The sequence below is a fragment of the Mugil cephalus genome, chromosome 4 (genome assembly GCF_022458985.1).
Source record: "Mugil cephalus isolate CIBA_MC_2020 chromosome 4, CIBA_Mcephalus_1.1, whole genome shotgun sequence".
Classification (NCBI taxonomy): Eukaryota; Metazoa; Chordata; class Actinopteri; order Mugiliformes; family Mugilidae; genus Mugil; species Mugil cephalus.
The window spans coordinates 19,129,329-19,147,421 of record NC_061773.1 but is presented as its reverse complement, the minus strand read 5'-3'; the positions used below and the strand labels follow the sequence as shown (position 1 = coordinate 19,147,421).

Here is an 18,093-nt window from a genome sequence, read left to right as displayed (position 1 = left end):
ATGTCAATCATTACAGCCCTTGGACTCTCTGGGAAGTTTCCCACCAAATCCAAACAGAGCAGAGGTGGGGAATGGAGTCACGCCTGACGGGGTGAGGAATCTGCCAAGGCCACTGTTACAGCCCTGCATCTGTGGGCTTCGACCAAGCAGCTCAGTAGAGCCAAGCAAACAAAGGAGCACCTGGACACAATAGAAGCCTTGTTCGCAGCCGTGTGACAATGTGAAAGGTATTTCCAGGCCGACGAGGCTGAGAGCGGGGCCGAAGAAGAGCACCGATATGATACGATATTTATTCAACCTGACTGATTGGAGAACGATCCGATATGTTCTCACGCGACCTTAAACATCACCCAAAATGTACCTTATCTGACACAAAATGGTGCTGCCTTCTAAAGAACAAGCACATGTTTCCACAACTTTATTCCCAGTTCCAGGTTTTGAACACTTTCATGTCAGTTCTTTTGTTTGTTTGTTTGATAATGCCTTTAAACGCATCACACTAACTGATCCGTTACCCCATGCGGAGAAAGGATGCAACTCCACCAATGGAGAAAGTATGATATCAGTCATTTGCACATGTATCAGTCTCTAATATTTCCTATGCAACTGATGATTAACCTGTTACACAGTCACCCTGCTATCCAACTGAAAGTTGAAAGTTCCCATGCGGAGAAAGGATGCAATTCCGCCAATGGAGAAACTATGAGATCGGTCATTTGCACATGTATCAGTCACAAATATTTTCTATGCAACTGATGATTAACCTGTTACACATTCACCCTGCTATCCAACTGAAAGTTCCCTCCGATCGGGCGACTCAACTCTGATTGTGATAGGTACATGAGGTCTTTTTGTTCTGACATTAGACCCTGTCTGGGTACGCATAGAGTACTTATTCAAGATTCTCCTCATACTGGCTTCTTATGTGAGAATGTTATCAGCTGCGGACTACATCCACAAATGGGTGTGGTCCAAGTAAAAACATACGATCTCAATCTATCTCTTAGTTTTGCTTGATGGATTGTCCAGAATTAATAAACCCAAACCCTTGCAGGATCTCATGCATCGCTAACAGCTGTCAACAAAATCTGCAAATGACACAGCTCCTTGTGAAACATTTCTTCACCGTCATTAATTTTAATCTGCGTTCTCCCACCGCCACCACGCCCCTCCTTCTCTTCTGCTTTAATACTTCCAGCATGTGAAGAGAAGAACAATATTTCTTGAATTAGAGGTCAACCCCAAGCCCTCTCAGAGTCCGTCTGTCTGAACCGTGTGTGATGTGAACCGGGAGAGTTAATCTGCACCTTGTCTCTCCGTGGTCTTCACGGAGACCTGATCCGACCGCACCGTTAAAGTGCCATACTCCACTTTTCTCAAAATGTTGACATTGGGGAAGTAAATGGTAATAATAGGAGTGCTGGTTCATATAAAATGCATGATATTTGGACCTTACAGCCCAACCTCCGAACTACTAGTAAGAATGAGAAACAGGTCCTATATAAAAGCTCCTGCTAATTTACACTACATATCTATGCACACTGGCAGGCCAGCAGGAACATTTCGGTCAAACGATCTCTAATTAACCTGCCAAATTCAAACTTTTTAGTTGGTTCAAATGTGTAAGTGACCCTTGCCGGATCAAGGATTTTAATTTCTTTTAATTTTCTTTCTCTTCTTTGCCTTTAACTGTGTTTAACTGTGCGGTTTTGTGGTTTTTGAACTCTAAAACCGCAGAACACCTCGTATTTCATTAGCTGTCATTTCTACGTGCGAGTCGCCTCCCTTGGCTCTGATAGCTGGAAACATAGCGCTACACAGAGAGGAAAGAGGTGGGAAAGAATGAGGTGGATCCCATCTCGTGTGGCCGGGCAGAGCATCTTCAAGTAATCACATCTGAAATGAGGAGGAAGCGCTAAGCGGTCGCTTAAGGCAAGAGGAAGAACACAGAATGGAAGCAGGGCAGCTCATATGGTCCTAACATGAACTATCCATCTGTGAATACTGCACACTGCTCCAGTCATAATCCCTCCTTTGGTATTTTCCCTTAAATTGAGCCCCATTTGGCGCCTATTGTTGTACTTACATTAACATATTTTAAGTGGGAGGGAGACGCTGTTAAAGCAGAGGCATTTAGTTCTTTTTTTTTTTTTTTAAAGTGACAGCTGTACATGGCACTCAGAAGCTGCTCTTCACGTGTTCTCCATTAGAAGACGGGAGAAGATGTGAAACATCAAACAGAACGCATCCACATTCTGCGCAGCTGGGCCTGAACACTGAAGTGTCCACTTGACTTGCTAAGAAAACCGCGCTCTGCGCAAGATATCGTGTTGCGCTGCTTTGAATAATTCAGTTATGCTTTAACGTGACACACGTGACCTGAGCCCAGCCACGTCCAGCTAACCATCGTGCATCATCATCATCTCTCGCCTCTCATTGCTCTCTGTCCTCTTTATTTCCTTTTTAGGCTGGGAGATGGAGGGGTTTATGTGATGTGTGTAGGAGCACTGCACTCAGAGTCGGGCCAATCAGGAAATAACTCACAGTTAGTGATAGTGTAGTGCTTAAAGTGGATACTGAGTATTTTATAAATATAAATACATAGATCTCTGTTAGCGGGTTAAGTGAAGAGTTACTAAAGGATAAATAGATTTAAACTGTAAATAAACACCATGCATTTGGCTAGCAGTAGCATTTACACAACCAACCAACAAGCAGGTCACTGTAAAGGAGCAGAACAATTGGTAGTTGCAACAGATCTGGTATTTGCTAATGTTCTCGCTAACAGTTTCACAATCTTCACCCGACAGACTTTGAAGCATTAATTGTTCCTCCGTTATCAGCATTCATTAGGAGGCATGTTTGTGGTCAGCACTTGAAAGTTTGTCCAACAGCCTCTCCCCTTCGAGCTCTCATTTTGGTCTCCACCAGCTCATGAGGTAAATATCTGGATCAAAAACACATGCTATAGTTAGTCGCGAATGTTCATACATTTGCTGTTGTGTTGTGGATCCTTCCCAAGGATTTTGTCCACAGGACCAATTCGTTAATATTTTGTAATTCAATGTTTTAACCCTCAAATTGGGCTGTGTACAGCATCAGTGTTAATCTATATTTAGCAACTCTGCACAATACATTTCAACATGCGTGTCTTTGTTTCTAAGACAATTCAAGCCAACAAGCCTTTTTATTTAAATTATGACTCATTATAAATTTTATTATAATAATATAGATGATGGGTCCTTTAGGTTTCTGTGAGTATGATGGCAGTTACCCGTAATGACGCAGTGTTTTGTTGAAAACTGTCTTGAAAGAGCTTGAAATTCTTAGAATCCACTTATGGACCTTGTAAACCGCCTTCCCAAGACTGTGAGCTGATTGGCTAATATTTTGTAATTCAATGATTTCATCCTCAGTGTATAAAGACATTTCAGTTTTTGTGGCTTTGTGAGGATTATCTCTTTTACAAGACAATTGAAAGCAACAAGCAAATGTACAAACATCCTCCGGACTTCATCTGAATACATCCAGTTCCCTCCCTCAGGGGGCCTGAGGCTCTGAAAAAACAGATAAAAAACAAGATGATGCTTAACTCTGGCTCGGCTGCCACGCGGAGCACTGCTGACACAATGACCCATATGTCACAGGTCTGAAGGCATCATTGGGAGATGTGCTGAGCGCTGCGGGGTGTCCATGAGAGCACAGGAAGCAACTCATTTGTTGACTTTTTGATCCTGGGTGATCAGGCTGGAGTTGTATTTGTCATAGCAACAAAACAAACACACCATACTAAGAAATTATCCACACTATGCACACTGTACAGTCACGATAGATCCCAAAATTACTTATATAACTGTCCCCAATGACATGTATATATGTATATATATTTGTATATATGCAATTACAAATATGCAGATGACATGTTACTGTATATCTCTGAGAATGAAGGCCACTGTCTCATGACCAAAGCCGACAGAAAGAGAAGAGCTCTGTGTTCTGCGCTATGTCAATATTATGGGTGAGCCAAACATTTGCAAGCGTTCAGATCCTGCTAATGTTTTATTGCTGGGGATGGCAGCCAGCTTTGAGAATGTGCTGACGTGAATTTTAGGCCGTTTAATGTGCTGAATAATGTGTACAATTCGATCGGAGTTCCATTCCTCTCCCGGCTGGTCCTACACTAACAAAACGCTCAGTTCTTGTTGCTCACTCCTGGTTTCAGATGACTAGATTTAAGTTTAGAGCTCATTTTAGTACAGTAGGCCTTACAGTGCAACAGAGTCCATCCCAACTATACCAACTCTACCCTCCCTTTCTGTGTCATTGGCTTTAATGTGACAGCTCTCCGTGGCCCGATCACATAATCTGATGGCCTTTTTGTGCCGAGCCATTCATGCTTAATCTTCCAGGGCAACACCGAGCTTTACAGCGCCGCTTTAGTTAAAAGAAGGATTTCACTCTTTCCCTCTCTCCCTCACTCTGCTACTCTCCCGCTCTTTCCCTCCAACGCTTCGTGGTTATTATGATGAACGAGGCTTTATCAGGGCACGGAGGTAAAACAGATTAAAGTGACATCTGAGGGAGAGAAATGATCCCCCTCATTTACAGAGCCCGTGTTAAGTGATGAGCGCCGATAAGTCACGGGTCAGCTAGCATGACTTGAGCGAAAACCTTGCTCGTCGCACAATGCGGGGGAGCCACTCTGGGAGTCATGCCGCGATGCACCTCAGAAAGGCTTCATACGGTTTTAATGACTTATGAATGATGCAGATGCGCGCCTTTCAGAAGTGCAAAACGGTGCATCAATACAATGTCACGCCACGCAGATGGTGCGAGGGAATGCGCGGCCCGCAGTTTGCACGTAGACTACACAACGCTGTCGGGTTTTATCCATCAGAGCACATTCTGCTCCTATTGAGGTCGGTGCAGCGCCGAATGCTGATTTGATTAACCAAAGCACGGGCTGTGACAGACATTATGTTAAAAATAAATAAATAAATAAACTTGGCAGGCTTCTGGTTTTGAGACTACGTGGACCCGTCGGACGTCCTTAAAATGAAAACGATACGTTGAGCTCAGTAAAAATATTTATAGTCTATACCGTGCGTCATATTTCATACATACCAAAAGTCGGCGAAGATAGCAAAACCATTACAGGTTGAGATGAGAAATGCCAGATGGAAAGCAGTTGGAAGTTTCCAAAAGGGAGGAAGCTTGACACATGGGAGAGGAGAGAGGTTCCTTCCAGGATGGATGTGATTAAAGGTCAGGTGTCAGGCCCCGACACATTATGTTGTGCGGTGACGGCTACAGTTAATTTAAAACATGATCGTTCTTTTTTATTCGGGCCGGGACGCAAAACAAGACACACGTGCAGAGAAGATTTCGGCAGATGGCGATTTTTATTAAACGGACCCAAATAAAACTCACTCAAGAAGGAGGCAAACAAAAGCTCACTGCGGAGGAGGCAAAAAGAAAGGCGACGAGACAAACTTAGCTGTGGCTAGGAACAGGGGCTTGGAATAATGGCTGATGCCGACAGTACACTTACACTAACACTTACTTAATTCCCACGGAAACGACTAAACAGTTTAAAGGTGGTTTGTCCAGCTTGTCATGGACTGGCTCAAAGTCCGAACCCAAAGGAAGCCAAAGGAGACGTAAATAATGAAATTAACGAAACATTTTACTACAAAATAACATAAAACAAGGAGTAACGAAAAGGTGCGTGCTGTCGGCCGGAGAGATGGAGGCGGTCTAATCATGACAGCTTTTAATCAAGCTGGGTGACTGGCCCAGATGGTGTGCTCAACTCCACCCACCAGCACCTGTAAGAAAAACACTAAAACAGACAGACAAACAGACAGAATCCACAGAAAAGTCCCTGGTAGCATTAATGGCCTGTCGCAAGCTTTATTGTGCACAAAAACTGAAAGCAGTTTTCCCTAAATTATAGGTTGCACATTGTACTGCGCATTAGCCAAATAGTTCACTGGGTAATGGCTAATAGGACCAGTTTAAAGACTTCACCAAACCTTCAAGTATATTAATAAAACACGTATTTCCAAGAAAACTCATTTCAAAATGCTGATGACTCACCTAGCACTTGGGGGCGAAATGTCTTTCCGCCCTCGGCTCAGACACGTATGGCCCGGTTCAGATATGATGTATTCTAAAAATGTACCACACACGATCTTTACATGCAGTACTGGTAATTACCATAAATGTGTCACGACATGGATGCAGACACGAAACGGAAGGAAGATTCAGCCACCGTGTACCTCGTACAAGTGACTAATAGTAGGGATCTGGTGTAGAGTGTGGCCCCGCAATCATCAGAGTGCGGCCGTCAGATATGAATTCTGCCGGCCATTAACTTGAATCTGCCATTACTTGTCAGCAGCACTCCCGGGCTCATAGTGCAGAGTGAATGGAAATGGTGGTTAATAATAGCTTATGATAAACAAACCATTCTCATCCAGGTACTAGGTCGTTACATTTGCTGCCGTAACACTGAGGCTCAGTAGCAGCAAGCGATAACGTGACGGCGCCGCTTTAATGAGGGCTCTCCATGACAAGGTCCTGACATTTCTAAGTAGCTCCTCAAGATCAACGCTGGCAGCAAGGCTGAGTTTAATGTGCACGTCCCGTGATGCCATACAATATTACATGTGTAGCATTGGATATGTTAAGCCGGATTTCCAGCTTTTCCCACTACATGTAGTAAACGCTGGGGGCAATGCTGTGGTTGCGGACGATGCACCTTATACAGTTCGAAATTCTTGAGAATCGCTTGATTAAGCTGCGCATGTAAATGCGCGGACTGATTGAGGGCCAAAGATATAAATTTATTACAGCGTGAAAGACAGACAGAACATGACGGTGAAATGTGGAGAGGCAGCAAATGCTAGCGAGAAGACGTTGACGTATACTGATGGATGGGCGGAAAGGGAATGGGAAATTTTGGGCCCCGTGGCAGCGCGCATGCCTCTGTCGATCTGATTTGGGTGACACTGTGTGACAGGGAGCTGGCAGAGGGGCTGGCCGGCCCTCCAACCGGAGGTCACGGTAGAAGCTGCTGGCACCCATGGAGACACAAGCACACATGCAGCAAGCCTCAGACTCTTCTTCTGCAATTTCCAAGTGGAAATGAGTAATTAGCCTGAGCCTTGTGAACCAAATTAACACTAAGGGAGCAAATAGCAGAGGAACGCATGACTGATAACAGAAGTGACCCATTCCTAGTTTTTACAAATTTAAAAAGAAGAGTACATAAGTGCAGCAGCTCTGCACCTCGGCATAACAGTGACGCTAACGTCCGTGCAGGATTTATAGCGGTTAAAATGTTTACCATCATGCAAACTAGCACTAAACCCAGAATTCAGCTGATGCCGAAGGGGACTGTCCGTTTTGCCTGTATTTGGTCAGAAAAATTACACCGGAGGCTAACACAAAATGCTGACTCCGTGTTGGCACTAGAAAAGGAGTCAGGACCAAAACGATTACAATTCATTCCCTCGCTACCGTCGGCACCAAATTTCATTGTTATCCATCAAACAGCAGCTTGATGTCAGCTAATTTCAGTCTGTATTAGAGTTTGACCAGAGCGGCGCGATGCCCGTGAAACAGAAAAAGCAGTTAAGGGGGGAGGCCGTTCGGTTTGTTCTGATTGGACGGTTGGGATAGCCTGAGGAGGCCTCGTCCACACATGTGAGAGCAGGGAGTCGACGCCGGTTCTGGTGAAGGAGAGACCCAGGGGGGTGAGTGGGACAGAAGAATGCGAGAAAACGTTTTATTGGAGGCAAATGCCCACAAGTGCAGGATGAGTCATCAGCATTTTTAATTCCAAGAAGTGACACACTGTAAAATGATGCAAAGAATACCCACTGTTAAGTCTGTGGTTTCATGATTCAATCAAAGATGCTGCCTGATCAATTCCCATGATAGCTCCTCACTGGCTCGTCGAGTAAAAACATCATATTTAAGCGGACTCCCTCGGGCTTCTTTATTTTGGACCTATAGAGTTTCCAGTCGAGCTGGATGAGAGCCTACACATGCCGACACACAGAGGGATAAGATCAAACAATTACTCATCTTGCCTTTACAAATGTTACTGAACCAAATCCGATTCTGATATTAAAAAAAGAGTCATTCTGTGATCCTTGTTTTGTAGATTGTAAATGCGTCTTTAAGGCCAGTGTGCGTCATATGATCAAGTTGGACTGTGCTGCTTTATCTATTATGCCCAAAATTGCTGCACAGAGCAGCGCTATTTCTTAGGACTTGGCTACCACACAAAAATAACTTAGCTCGACTATTAGCTAACTAATACTTCTGACCCTTGCTGACTTCAAGAGGCACGTTTCTCCATCCTCGTCCTCTTCACTACATAATAAGTCCCCCACTCTCTCGGGGTAAGGACCGAGCTTTTTGTTTCTTGTATTTCTTAACAGCTCAACTACAGCTAATGCATTTTTTATTGGCTAGTCAGGAATGCAGTGTTAGGGTTGTTTAGTTTAATGGCGCTCCGTAGATGAATGAAGACGTTCATAATTCACGAGGCCTGTGTCGTGCGTTACGTTTTAAGCACTTTTCTATATTAATGTTTATTGTTCATCACTCGCTTGCTGGGGAAGCTCCCCTCCGAGGGACCCGCGCTGAACTCAACAAATATTAACCATGCGTTTCATGTGTGTGCAGCTGATAATGGATGGAGACAGGAGGAAGTTTTAAGGTTCAAGCTTAAGATGCACTTACTATTCCCTGCCATGCACAGGCCTGTGTTTTTTTTTCTTCTTCTTCTTCATCCCGTAGGACCAAGAGCGCTTTCTTTATCTGTTATATTTAGGTTGGAATCTGCTGTTCTCCAGCTGGGAGGCCTAGCTCGTCTGATCCCATCAAGCAGCTGATTATCCATTTACACTTTCATTTTAAAGGCCTAATTTACACCGACCCTTATATTATACCCTAACAGTTACTGCCTGTTGACATTTAACAATTATCATTATAATTATATAAATTATATAATTATCATTTTAATTAAAACAATGATAAATGTTTTGGTGTGTAGGTGTGTAACTTGAGTTCATAGAAAGTCTCCACTGCATTTTGTTGATACATTAAATGTGAGTATGACGTAATGGATTCAACTGATAACGTAGGTATTTGAGCTTCAGGGGCAAACACAGGCGTGAAAGTAGATAGGGGTTAGTTTCAGGCGAGCGTGAAAGCATGCTGTGCCACCTGTCTAACTTGAAATGCCGGAACCCTGACTGGCTGGATCGCAGGGTTAAGCGACTGACTGCTCTGCCTGGGTCATTGTCGAAGTAGCATCTGAGTCACAGTCAGTGGCATCCTTGTTGAATAATGGTTCCTTCGAGTATCAGTTGTGAGACAGTCAGCACGTTTTCATTCACAGTGGGGGAATATTAACAGGACCTGTATTCAGGTTAAAGCCCTGAAACAAATAGAGTGACACCAGCCAAAAGCTCTTTTGTGTAAAAGGGACTTTCAAGACAGCGCTTTCTGCTGTGACTGGCGCGCATGCGCTCGTTGAAATACTGCTGCCTTTGTGTGCTCATTGCATGCTCCGAATTCCGACGTTCAAACTTAATTATGTTTCCACTCAATACTGTACCGATACTGGTAATACTCATAATGAATACAAATGAATTTATATAGCATGCATCCCACTCTTATCTCTTATAGTATAGTATAGCAATCAGGTTCTATTTTAGTTTGCATTTAAAATTTAATCATCTCTGCTTGGTCTGGAGCAATAAACTCAGTCTAAAATGTATTTAACACAAAAATTAAAACTTGATTCATTTAAAATTATTGGAACAACTGTGGAAATGGTTCTGCTAAAATATATATCACATTACTGTGAAATGTAAATCAGACTTAAGCACTGTATTTGTTAGGTTAAATGTGTCAAAATCAGCAACAACAATTAGAATTTATTTATTTATTTATTTATTTTTAGTGTCATGATCCGTGAATGACAACTCATTTTTGTTCAGGGGCCGCACAGAGTCCAATTTGATCTCAAATACCTGTTTCACAACAGGTATTTATTAACTTATAAATAACGACAACTCCAAATGTTTCCCTTTGTTTTAGTGCAAAAAAGTACATTATGAACGTGTTTACATTTAATGAACTGCACTATTAGAAAACATGTAATGAACAACCAGATATTTCTAAAGAAAAACAAGTGCAATTTCTGTTTAGTTCCGGGTCTCAGTGTTATTTCATGTCCATAACTCTGACAAAAAATGTGTGAAACTGAGGAACAGCACTTTAACAAATTCCTCCCAAAACAACACAAGGGCAGACAATGTGAAAACAAACAACAACAAAAAAAGACACAGGCAGACTGTATCAAAACAAACAATATTATAATAAACATTTTGAACCACATTTACAAAACATCAGAGTTTTTTTTATTTTATTTTTATTAAAAGGGAATTAGTTGTCACAGTTTCTCATTTGCACTGGTAACTTGTCCCAGGACCCTCGACGGGGCCTCTTTTGGTCCGCGGGCCCGCGTGTTTGACACCTGTGACATAGCCTCCACCCCACTGTGGTGATGAACAGTGGTGAGGAACTGAACGAGATTTCCGACGGGCCGTGAACGCACCGCGAGCAGCAACACATTCCCATCAGCGCGACTGAGTCTCGAGTGGGAACGAGAGCGACGTACCTGGTTAAAGGAGCCGAGGACGCCACGGACTACCGGTAAAGTCAAAGGTCCGACACGGAGCGGACAGAGCGCGGTCGCTGCGAAACAGAAAAATAAAGAAACGCGATTTAAAGTGAGTTTTTCTTAAAAGGTTTAATGAGTGAACGCGACTCGTGAGTGGGACCGCGGCAAATGTAGGATGACAACGGCGAAGGAGCATTAAAGTGCGGGCATGTCAAGAAACTTCAGAGCATCTGCACACTAAACTCCAGAGTCCCGAGGGATGGCTTGATTCCTTCCCCCGGTAAAGGCGGTGGGACAACGCTGTCGGAGGTACCCATGTTTCTGCGGGAGAGCGACAAAGTTTGCTGCGCTTCGCTCGGATACAAATCTACTTTGTGAGGGACACCGCCGCCGTGACTGTGCCGGAGCACGCCCGCTCGTCGGTGTCGGCTCCCGGGTGTTCACAATGTCCAAACCCGTACTGAAGAAGAGCCACTGGAGCTCCAGGGTGAACGAATGCTCCGTGTCCAAAGATGCCCGCGGTGACCTGAACGTGGCTCTGCGCGGCGGCGCGGAGAACGGAGAGTTCGCCTACGTCGGGCCGGTGAACGAGGATTTGGTGATCTATAAAAGTGGGACATTAACGGAGGGGGAGCTGCTGCTGGAGGTGGAGAACCTCTCCATCTCGGGATTACCCTTGTACGACGTGCAGACCGTGATACAGAACTGCAAAGGTCCCGTCAGGTTGAAAACTGTCCGGCAAGGTAAGGGACGCTCTGGAAGAGGCGGCGGCTCACGCGAAACTCCGTTCAAACTTCGCCAATTTATCGTTTCTAAGTGCACCAAGTAGGACAGAGGTCAATTTTTTGGCTCCCAACCCTGTTATTTCTAAACAGTCTTTAATTCGGCCTACAAATATTGAACTTGCGCCCAAAAGGTAATTCGGTTTAAAACTTTTAAATGTTAATAACAGTGTGGGATTTCACCTGTGATTTTGAAACTGTGTTAAAATAAATCCTGCCAGGCAATATATAGATTTTGTTTTTTAACTTGAAAGTGGCCTAAAACGTCAAGAAGCTGTGATAATTTACACCTGTGGCAGAGCAAGGCCACGCTAAATGGGTAGTTTTCTGAATGGCGTTTTTGGGTGTGAGCAATTTCCTCCCAAGAGGAAAAGCCACCTGTCGGGTCCACGCAGATGAAAACAAGGCGAACTAACACACACTGTCTGCTCACACACACACACACAGACACACACTGTGTTCAGCTTCCCTGTTTTGTTCCGTGTCCCTCTCTGCCCTTTGCTGAAATGGCTCACGTGTTGAAGGAATCCTCTCCAAATTATTTGAGTTTACTAGCCCATTACAGAGAAACCCAGACATGCAACTCGTGCAATAATAACCCTCAGATGTGTCACTCGTCACGTCTTTACACGGATTAAGGTTGTCCTTTATTTCAGTCAGGCTAAACTTAGACTCTTTGTAGTAGGTCTGCAAGGATCATTTGTGAAGCCTCAGCTCACCTCTGAGGGAAAACCAGTATACGCGAATTAATCTGCATATCTGCCCTTTTTTTTAAAAAAAAAATTGGCTGTGTTTATTTTGCCACACGGTATCAGATGACTCCTCAAACAGGCTGGACTAGCAGGATTTCTCGAACAGGAGCGGAAACATCAGGCACCTAACACGAAGATGCGGATCCGGCCAGTGACGCTGGTCTGGCTAGTTATGCGGTCAGCTTGACTCAGCCGGCCTGGGCGTGTTTTGACAATGAGCCTCTCTGACAGGTTCCCAGCGTGGCACCGCGGCCTGCTGAAGGGATGCTCGCCCGCAGCAAGCCCGGGCCACGCCAGCTTCCTCTAAAGACGAACGAAAGAAACAACGACGACTCTTCCAGGATGGTTTCCCATATTTAAAACCTGTCATTGCCGGCGGTAGTATCGGCCGGGCTTGTTCAGTGCCCTGGAAAGGTGCTACGAGAGTGTATACGATAAATCATTTTTGCAAATAGTGATTTCCCCTGTCAAACCTTCATAGCATTTCTTTAAATGCTTGTTTTCCAGCTGTGTTGAGCTTTCCGTGCCTGTAATGGTACTATATTGGAAGTTGAATGCCTTGGGATCAACGGCCCGAGACGCTGATTCGAACCCCTGGTGCCACTAAGCCGCGCTCCATTGACTCGATATGAGGATTTTCTCAAAGTTTTCACAGGATGGTGAAAAAGGGAAGCTGTTGCAACGTTTGCCAGTATCCAAAAACTTGTTGATAATGTTTTAAACGTAGGTTTGTTTCTCCTTTAGAAGATAAATGTAGACTCTTCTCGAAGACATGTCTTCAAACTGTTGGCTAGCTGCTTCTGGTCAACCTCAAGAGGCTATAGCTTGAATTCTGTGATAAAACCCGTCAAATAAGACGCATATTCCACCTGTGGTTTATAAATACATGAAGAATTCTTCTCAAAACATGTCTTAACTGGAGAGGCTTTAACTGCAGACTTTGTTTGGTGGCTACATTTCAAAAGAAGACTGCATTTCCCCTTAAATGGCTTTTTTTTTTTTTTATTGTGACAGATGGAAATACATTGTGCCTTTGAATTTCACAAAACTAAAGTCAAAGACGTCAGTGGGCCCGCACATGGTTGCGGCTATTTAGATGTCCTCTCATGTTGAAAATGGGTGGAGGCCTGTTCTCAGGGAGTAGAGAAAAGAACAATAGCAATAAGGCTTTTTTTTTTTCTCATGAGGCGTCCCAGTCCACAAATATCCATGTATAATAGCCTGAATTACATTGTACGCACCTATGTGCTTCCCTGTGTGTCATCAACAAGACTTATTTGAAGAGTTTTTGTGGAAGTAAAACCCATTAGATCGGTGCGGGACCGGGGCACGTCGATCATTTCGGTCTGCGCTCGCCCACACAGTGCAGAGAGAATCAGAGAAAATGTGGTGCATTACGGAAACTGTAGTGTACAGACTGCGATTGTAGCTCTGTTGTAATTTCTAATTGCTTTAAATATTCAGAGAACCTCAAACACTTGAGTCGACACTTGCGTTGTTTACGAGTGTTTGGGTGCGGAGACCTTCCAGCGGCGACGATTCTGGACAAAACTCTTTCTGCAGGACAAACACGGCAATAAAAATAAATCAGAAATAGCAGTCGTCGTTTTTGGGAGTCTGCCTTTTGAGTGCTGTTTTTTGGAGACCCCTCTTGAACCGGTCTTATTGTCAAGGATGTAAAAAGGAAAGTGTCCAGTCAGTTAGTTTGGCACTTTTAGAGGAATCACCAGTGTCACTGCAGAAACCTTCCCACACTCTCTGCAGTTTGTAATGACTTTAAACAATAGGAGGAAACTCACACCTCACTTTGGACCAATCAGAAGTGTCTGGGCTCCCAGCCCCCCCACCCTCCTTTTTTTTTTTTTTTTTTTTTTTTTTTCCAGGACATCTTCTGGGAATGTCGGGTGCCGCTGCCGTACGACGTCACGTGATCAGATTCCATTTCAAGTTTTTAATAATTCACGCTGTCTGGGAATTTCCCCCCCCAATCAGCCTTAATTGGGAAAATATGCTTGGCAACAAGGGCCATCTGTAAAAATCGAAGTGACCTAATTTTACCCAGAGCTTGTGCCATTTTCTCACTTTAATCAAGCGAGATGTGAGGGGAAGTACTGCGGCAGTGCCTCGGCTCACTGATGGCACGAAGCCTTCGCTGCTGCTGCTGCTGCTGCTGACTCTTATAGACGTGGGGCACAGTGTTAACGTTGGGATGTTATTGAGACCCACAGGCACAAATTCATGCACACGATGAGTGGCGAAACGCCTTTGAGAGTCTCTGCAAGTCCGTTTGCCTGGACATTCCTCTGAAATAATGCCTTTTGTAGCCGTTTACAGGAACCCTAACCCTAATTAGTAAATTGCTTTGTGTCTGTGGAGCGATTTTCTACCTGTTGGTAGTCAAAGCACTTAACAGTCACACTGTAACATTCACCCACTTGTTCATACAACGGTGCACCCATTCATGTATCACTGCCAAGCACTGGGACCAACTTAGGGTTCACTGACTTGCTCAGGAGACACTTTGGCATTATCCATGTACCCGGGATCAAACCGTCAACCCATCACCCTAAGTCTTAGCAGGTTTTAACCCTCAAAAAGTTGTAGTGCATAAACAATATGGCCCCCAGAATGACTCAGTGCGCACACATGCATTCCTAGTCTGAACTGATAAGAAGCTCTGACCAGTTCTGCTGCAAAGACTCAGTGAGAGAATCAGTGAAAAAAAACAACAACAACGCATTTACATTTGCAGAAGACGCACCCTCGGTCCCGCTGCGGAGCCCATGCCACGATAAATCCACTTCGCTGCGGGCGGATCAGTCAGACGCTGTATGGAGAATAACTAGATTATGCAATTAAGGAGGATTACATGCGAACGTAGAAATGCACTCTCGACATGCGGCTACTGACCCCGTCTCCGTGCACTTTGATGTTTAATGCTCACGCGCAGGCGTGCAGAGTTTGCAAACAGATCTGATAAGCCCCAGAAATTCATTACGGATAATCTTCGCGAGAAAATGACCTGCTCCTCCACATGCAAACAAACTGGCGGTAGCGCACGCGGGAATGCACGAACGCATGCTTGGGATAAAACACAAAAGAGAGGTTTCAGATTGAGGCCAGATTAGTAACGCGCTCTCTCCGGTGTCGCTACACATCCTGGTCTTGTAAATAATATATGATAGTGTATGCGTGTTTGTGGTCTTGTATGTAGGTATTATAATTGGGATGGGTTAGGTTTAAAAAGGATTATAACACAATTGTCAGTGTCTAACGGCGCAGTGGCCTGGGCAGGTGTGGGTCGTTTTTTTTTTTCGTCCACAGGATCTGCTGCCTGCATGTGACCACGCTAGAAATTTGAATCCCATTCCCGTAAATAAACAAAAAAACGGCCATCCCTCTCTCCCCCCGGCCAATCAGGAACCTGCGTGCCACGGCTCGGTGGGAGCGTATTTCTTGCCGAGCTTGCGTTGGTAGCGCAGAGCCGGGCGTGATGAACGAGGCCTCGCCGACAATAAATTTGCGGAAGCGGAAAATATTCTTCTTTTCACATGGCAGCGCAAGTTGCTAACTAGGACCCTCCTGTTCAAATTTACAACGCCGTGTCACTGCATTAACTGCAGGCTCTCCCTCTCCCTCTCCCATTTCTCTCTCTGTGGGTGTGCGTAAGTGTTTCTGGCAGGCATTGCATATGGAAGTGTTTATTTCCTCTCTCTCAGCAGGAAGTTGGACACCCCTCCTCGCCCCAACCGTTCTCCTACCTTTGTATTGTCGGACGGCGGTGGAACAACTTCACTTCCTCTCTCGTAGCTTTGGGAAAGATCCCCGAGTTTAATTTCGGAGTGTGCGTGTTTATTTATTTATGTCATTGTGTGCGCATGTGTACAGTGTAAGCATCCTGCCCACTTTTGAGCTCGAATTGTGTTTGTGTGTGCGCGTCTTAAGCTCCGCGTTTAAACACACTGGAGGGACAGTCAGTTACCGGCTAAATAGACCATGAAATGCCGTCTCGCTAATGCGCCGCTCTTTGTGATCCCGCTAAGGCGTTTCGTGCGCACGTGCGGCGCAGCCTTTCCCTCTTGTTTGCCGAACAATTGTCTTTCTTTTCGTAATTAGCTCAAGTGTAGGCCGTCGCGTCGAGCGTGAATGGGAGCTGGTCACACTTGGCACTCGCAGTTACACAGTCTGTTAGAGGAGGAGAAAGGCAGTAACCCTAATTTGTCCTTTGTACCTTTCCATTGTGGTGTAGGTTCCGCTCATCATTTTACGTCCCGTCTGCTTCCAGCATTTTTTTAATGACTGGTCAGAGGTACCTACCTTTGGGTATGCAGGTGCCCTAAAATTAGTAAGACTGGGGTAGTTCCTGTGAGAGGGACGTGCACCCTACCAAGCCCCACTAAGGTGTCTGCCCATTGGGAAAAAGCCCCATTGTTCTTATGTTTCGAGTAACCTTTACTAGAAATAAAAACTTTTATATCGATTTGCGAGGCATCACTTGCTTTTATCCCTCCTGCAGCTACTGCTGTGGAAGCGGGCGCAGTCTCATTCCATATTTCTGCTTTGAACGCCTTTCAGTCTAATTCCAAACCAGTTCTGAGGAATCTGTCAACGCACTGCAATCAGCGGTCAGGACTGTGGCCTTTGTGGTGGTCTTTTTTTTTTTTTTACTGCACTTTGCTTTTCGTTTTTCTTCCCGTCTGTCAGATTATTAGCTCCTTATGAGTGTCAGAACAGGCCAGCGCTTAACGTTGGTTTGGTAAAGTAGCGGTGAACCTGCGACGTAGGACCAGTTGACAAATCTACTCGACTCACTCCAAGGCTTCGTGCGTTCCCACTGCCTGGTGAGCGTAATCCCTCAGATGGGAGGTACGGGGATGCTCAAACCTCAGAGCAGATGAGTGTCATAAATAAGGTTTTATTTATGGAAATAGTTGTAGGTTGAGTTTGGACAAACTGTAGACTGCGCATATCTCCGTTTGTTAAATGAGAAAATTAAAAGATTCATTTCGAATTGGGGACATTTACACCCTTCCACCCACGCATTCCAGCCGCCCGTTCTTCATCTCGGTCCAATTTTATGTTTGTGGTGTGGAGGGTGGGTGTGCCCGAGTCTGGATGCGAAGGGTTACTCATTTCGCAGCGAGTGCGTTCGAGCGACGACAGCGCGTTTTAACTTGCACTTTAAGCTTTATAGTCGTGTGAGTGTTCGTGTGTCCAGCTGTGTGCGGCGGACGGGCTGACGTGGCCAAGTCTTCCTGTCAGCTCTGCTGCTGTTAAACTCGGATGAGATGTGGTTATGCCTCCAGTGAGCACACAACCAGGAAGCCAAATGATGAGATTGCTTGTGTCTGTGGGCATTATTAATACGGCTGAGACTAGACCCAGCAGCGAGTGGATGTGCTTCAAAAAAAAATAAAATAAAATGCTGCAGGTCTCATGAAAAGTTGAAGCTTTTCTAAGTTCTCTCTAAATCAGCAGGGACTGTACTTCTGCACCGGGAAACACTGAGAAGCGCTTGTTCTTTTCGAACACTTTTTTCCTTCGTAATGCAGTGTGTCATGTTTGACTTCCAGAGGTAAGAGAGGAGTTCATTTGTTGTTGTTAAAGATGATTGTGGCATTGTTTTTGGGCTAGTTGTGGTTGCACCCACAGTTCTACGCTTTATCTCTCCCTGAAACATCAAGACCCTCTTCCCCCCTGTCTGCTTCCTCCCTTTCTTCACCTTTTAATTGTGTTCTGCTTGAGGCCGTGGGCTCTGTTTACACAAATCCCATGAATGGGAAGTCTTTGGAAAGCTTGCACGCACATTCACATGCACTCGCAGACAAAACAAGGGAGAATCTGCAGGTTT

At 44.8% G+C, this 18,093-nt stretch overlaps 1 protein-coding gene across 9 annotated transcripts in view; it reads left to right on the top strand.

Annotated features, from left to right (window-relative positions):
* The first annotated feature begins 10,628 nt into the window (after positions 1-10,628).
* The window catches only part of magi1b (membrane associated guanylate kinase, WW and PDZ domain containing 1b), a 131,970-nt gene continuing 124,505 nt past the window's right edge, over positions 10,629-18,093 (top strand). For 8 of the 9 annotated variants that reach the window (XM_047581874.1, XM_047581870.1, XM_047581873.1 and 5 more), the window contains exon 1: positions 10,631-11,451. In XM_047581874.1, coding sequence (XP_047437830.1) covers positions 11,154-11,451 — 298 coding nt within the window. In that variant the 5' untranslated portion in view covers positions 10,631-11,153. Of the gene's footprint in view, positions 11,452-18,093 lie in introns of all 9 variants that reach the window. The other variant, XM_047581878.1, reaches the window with a different exon arrangement.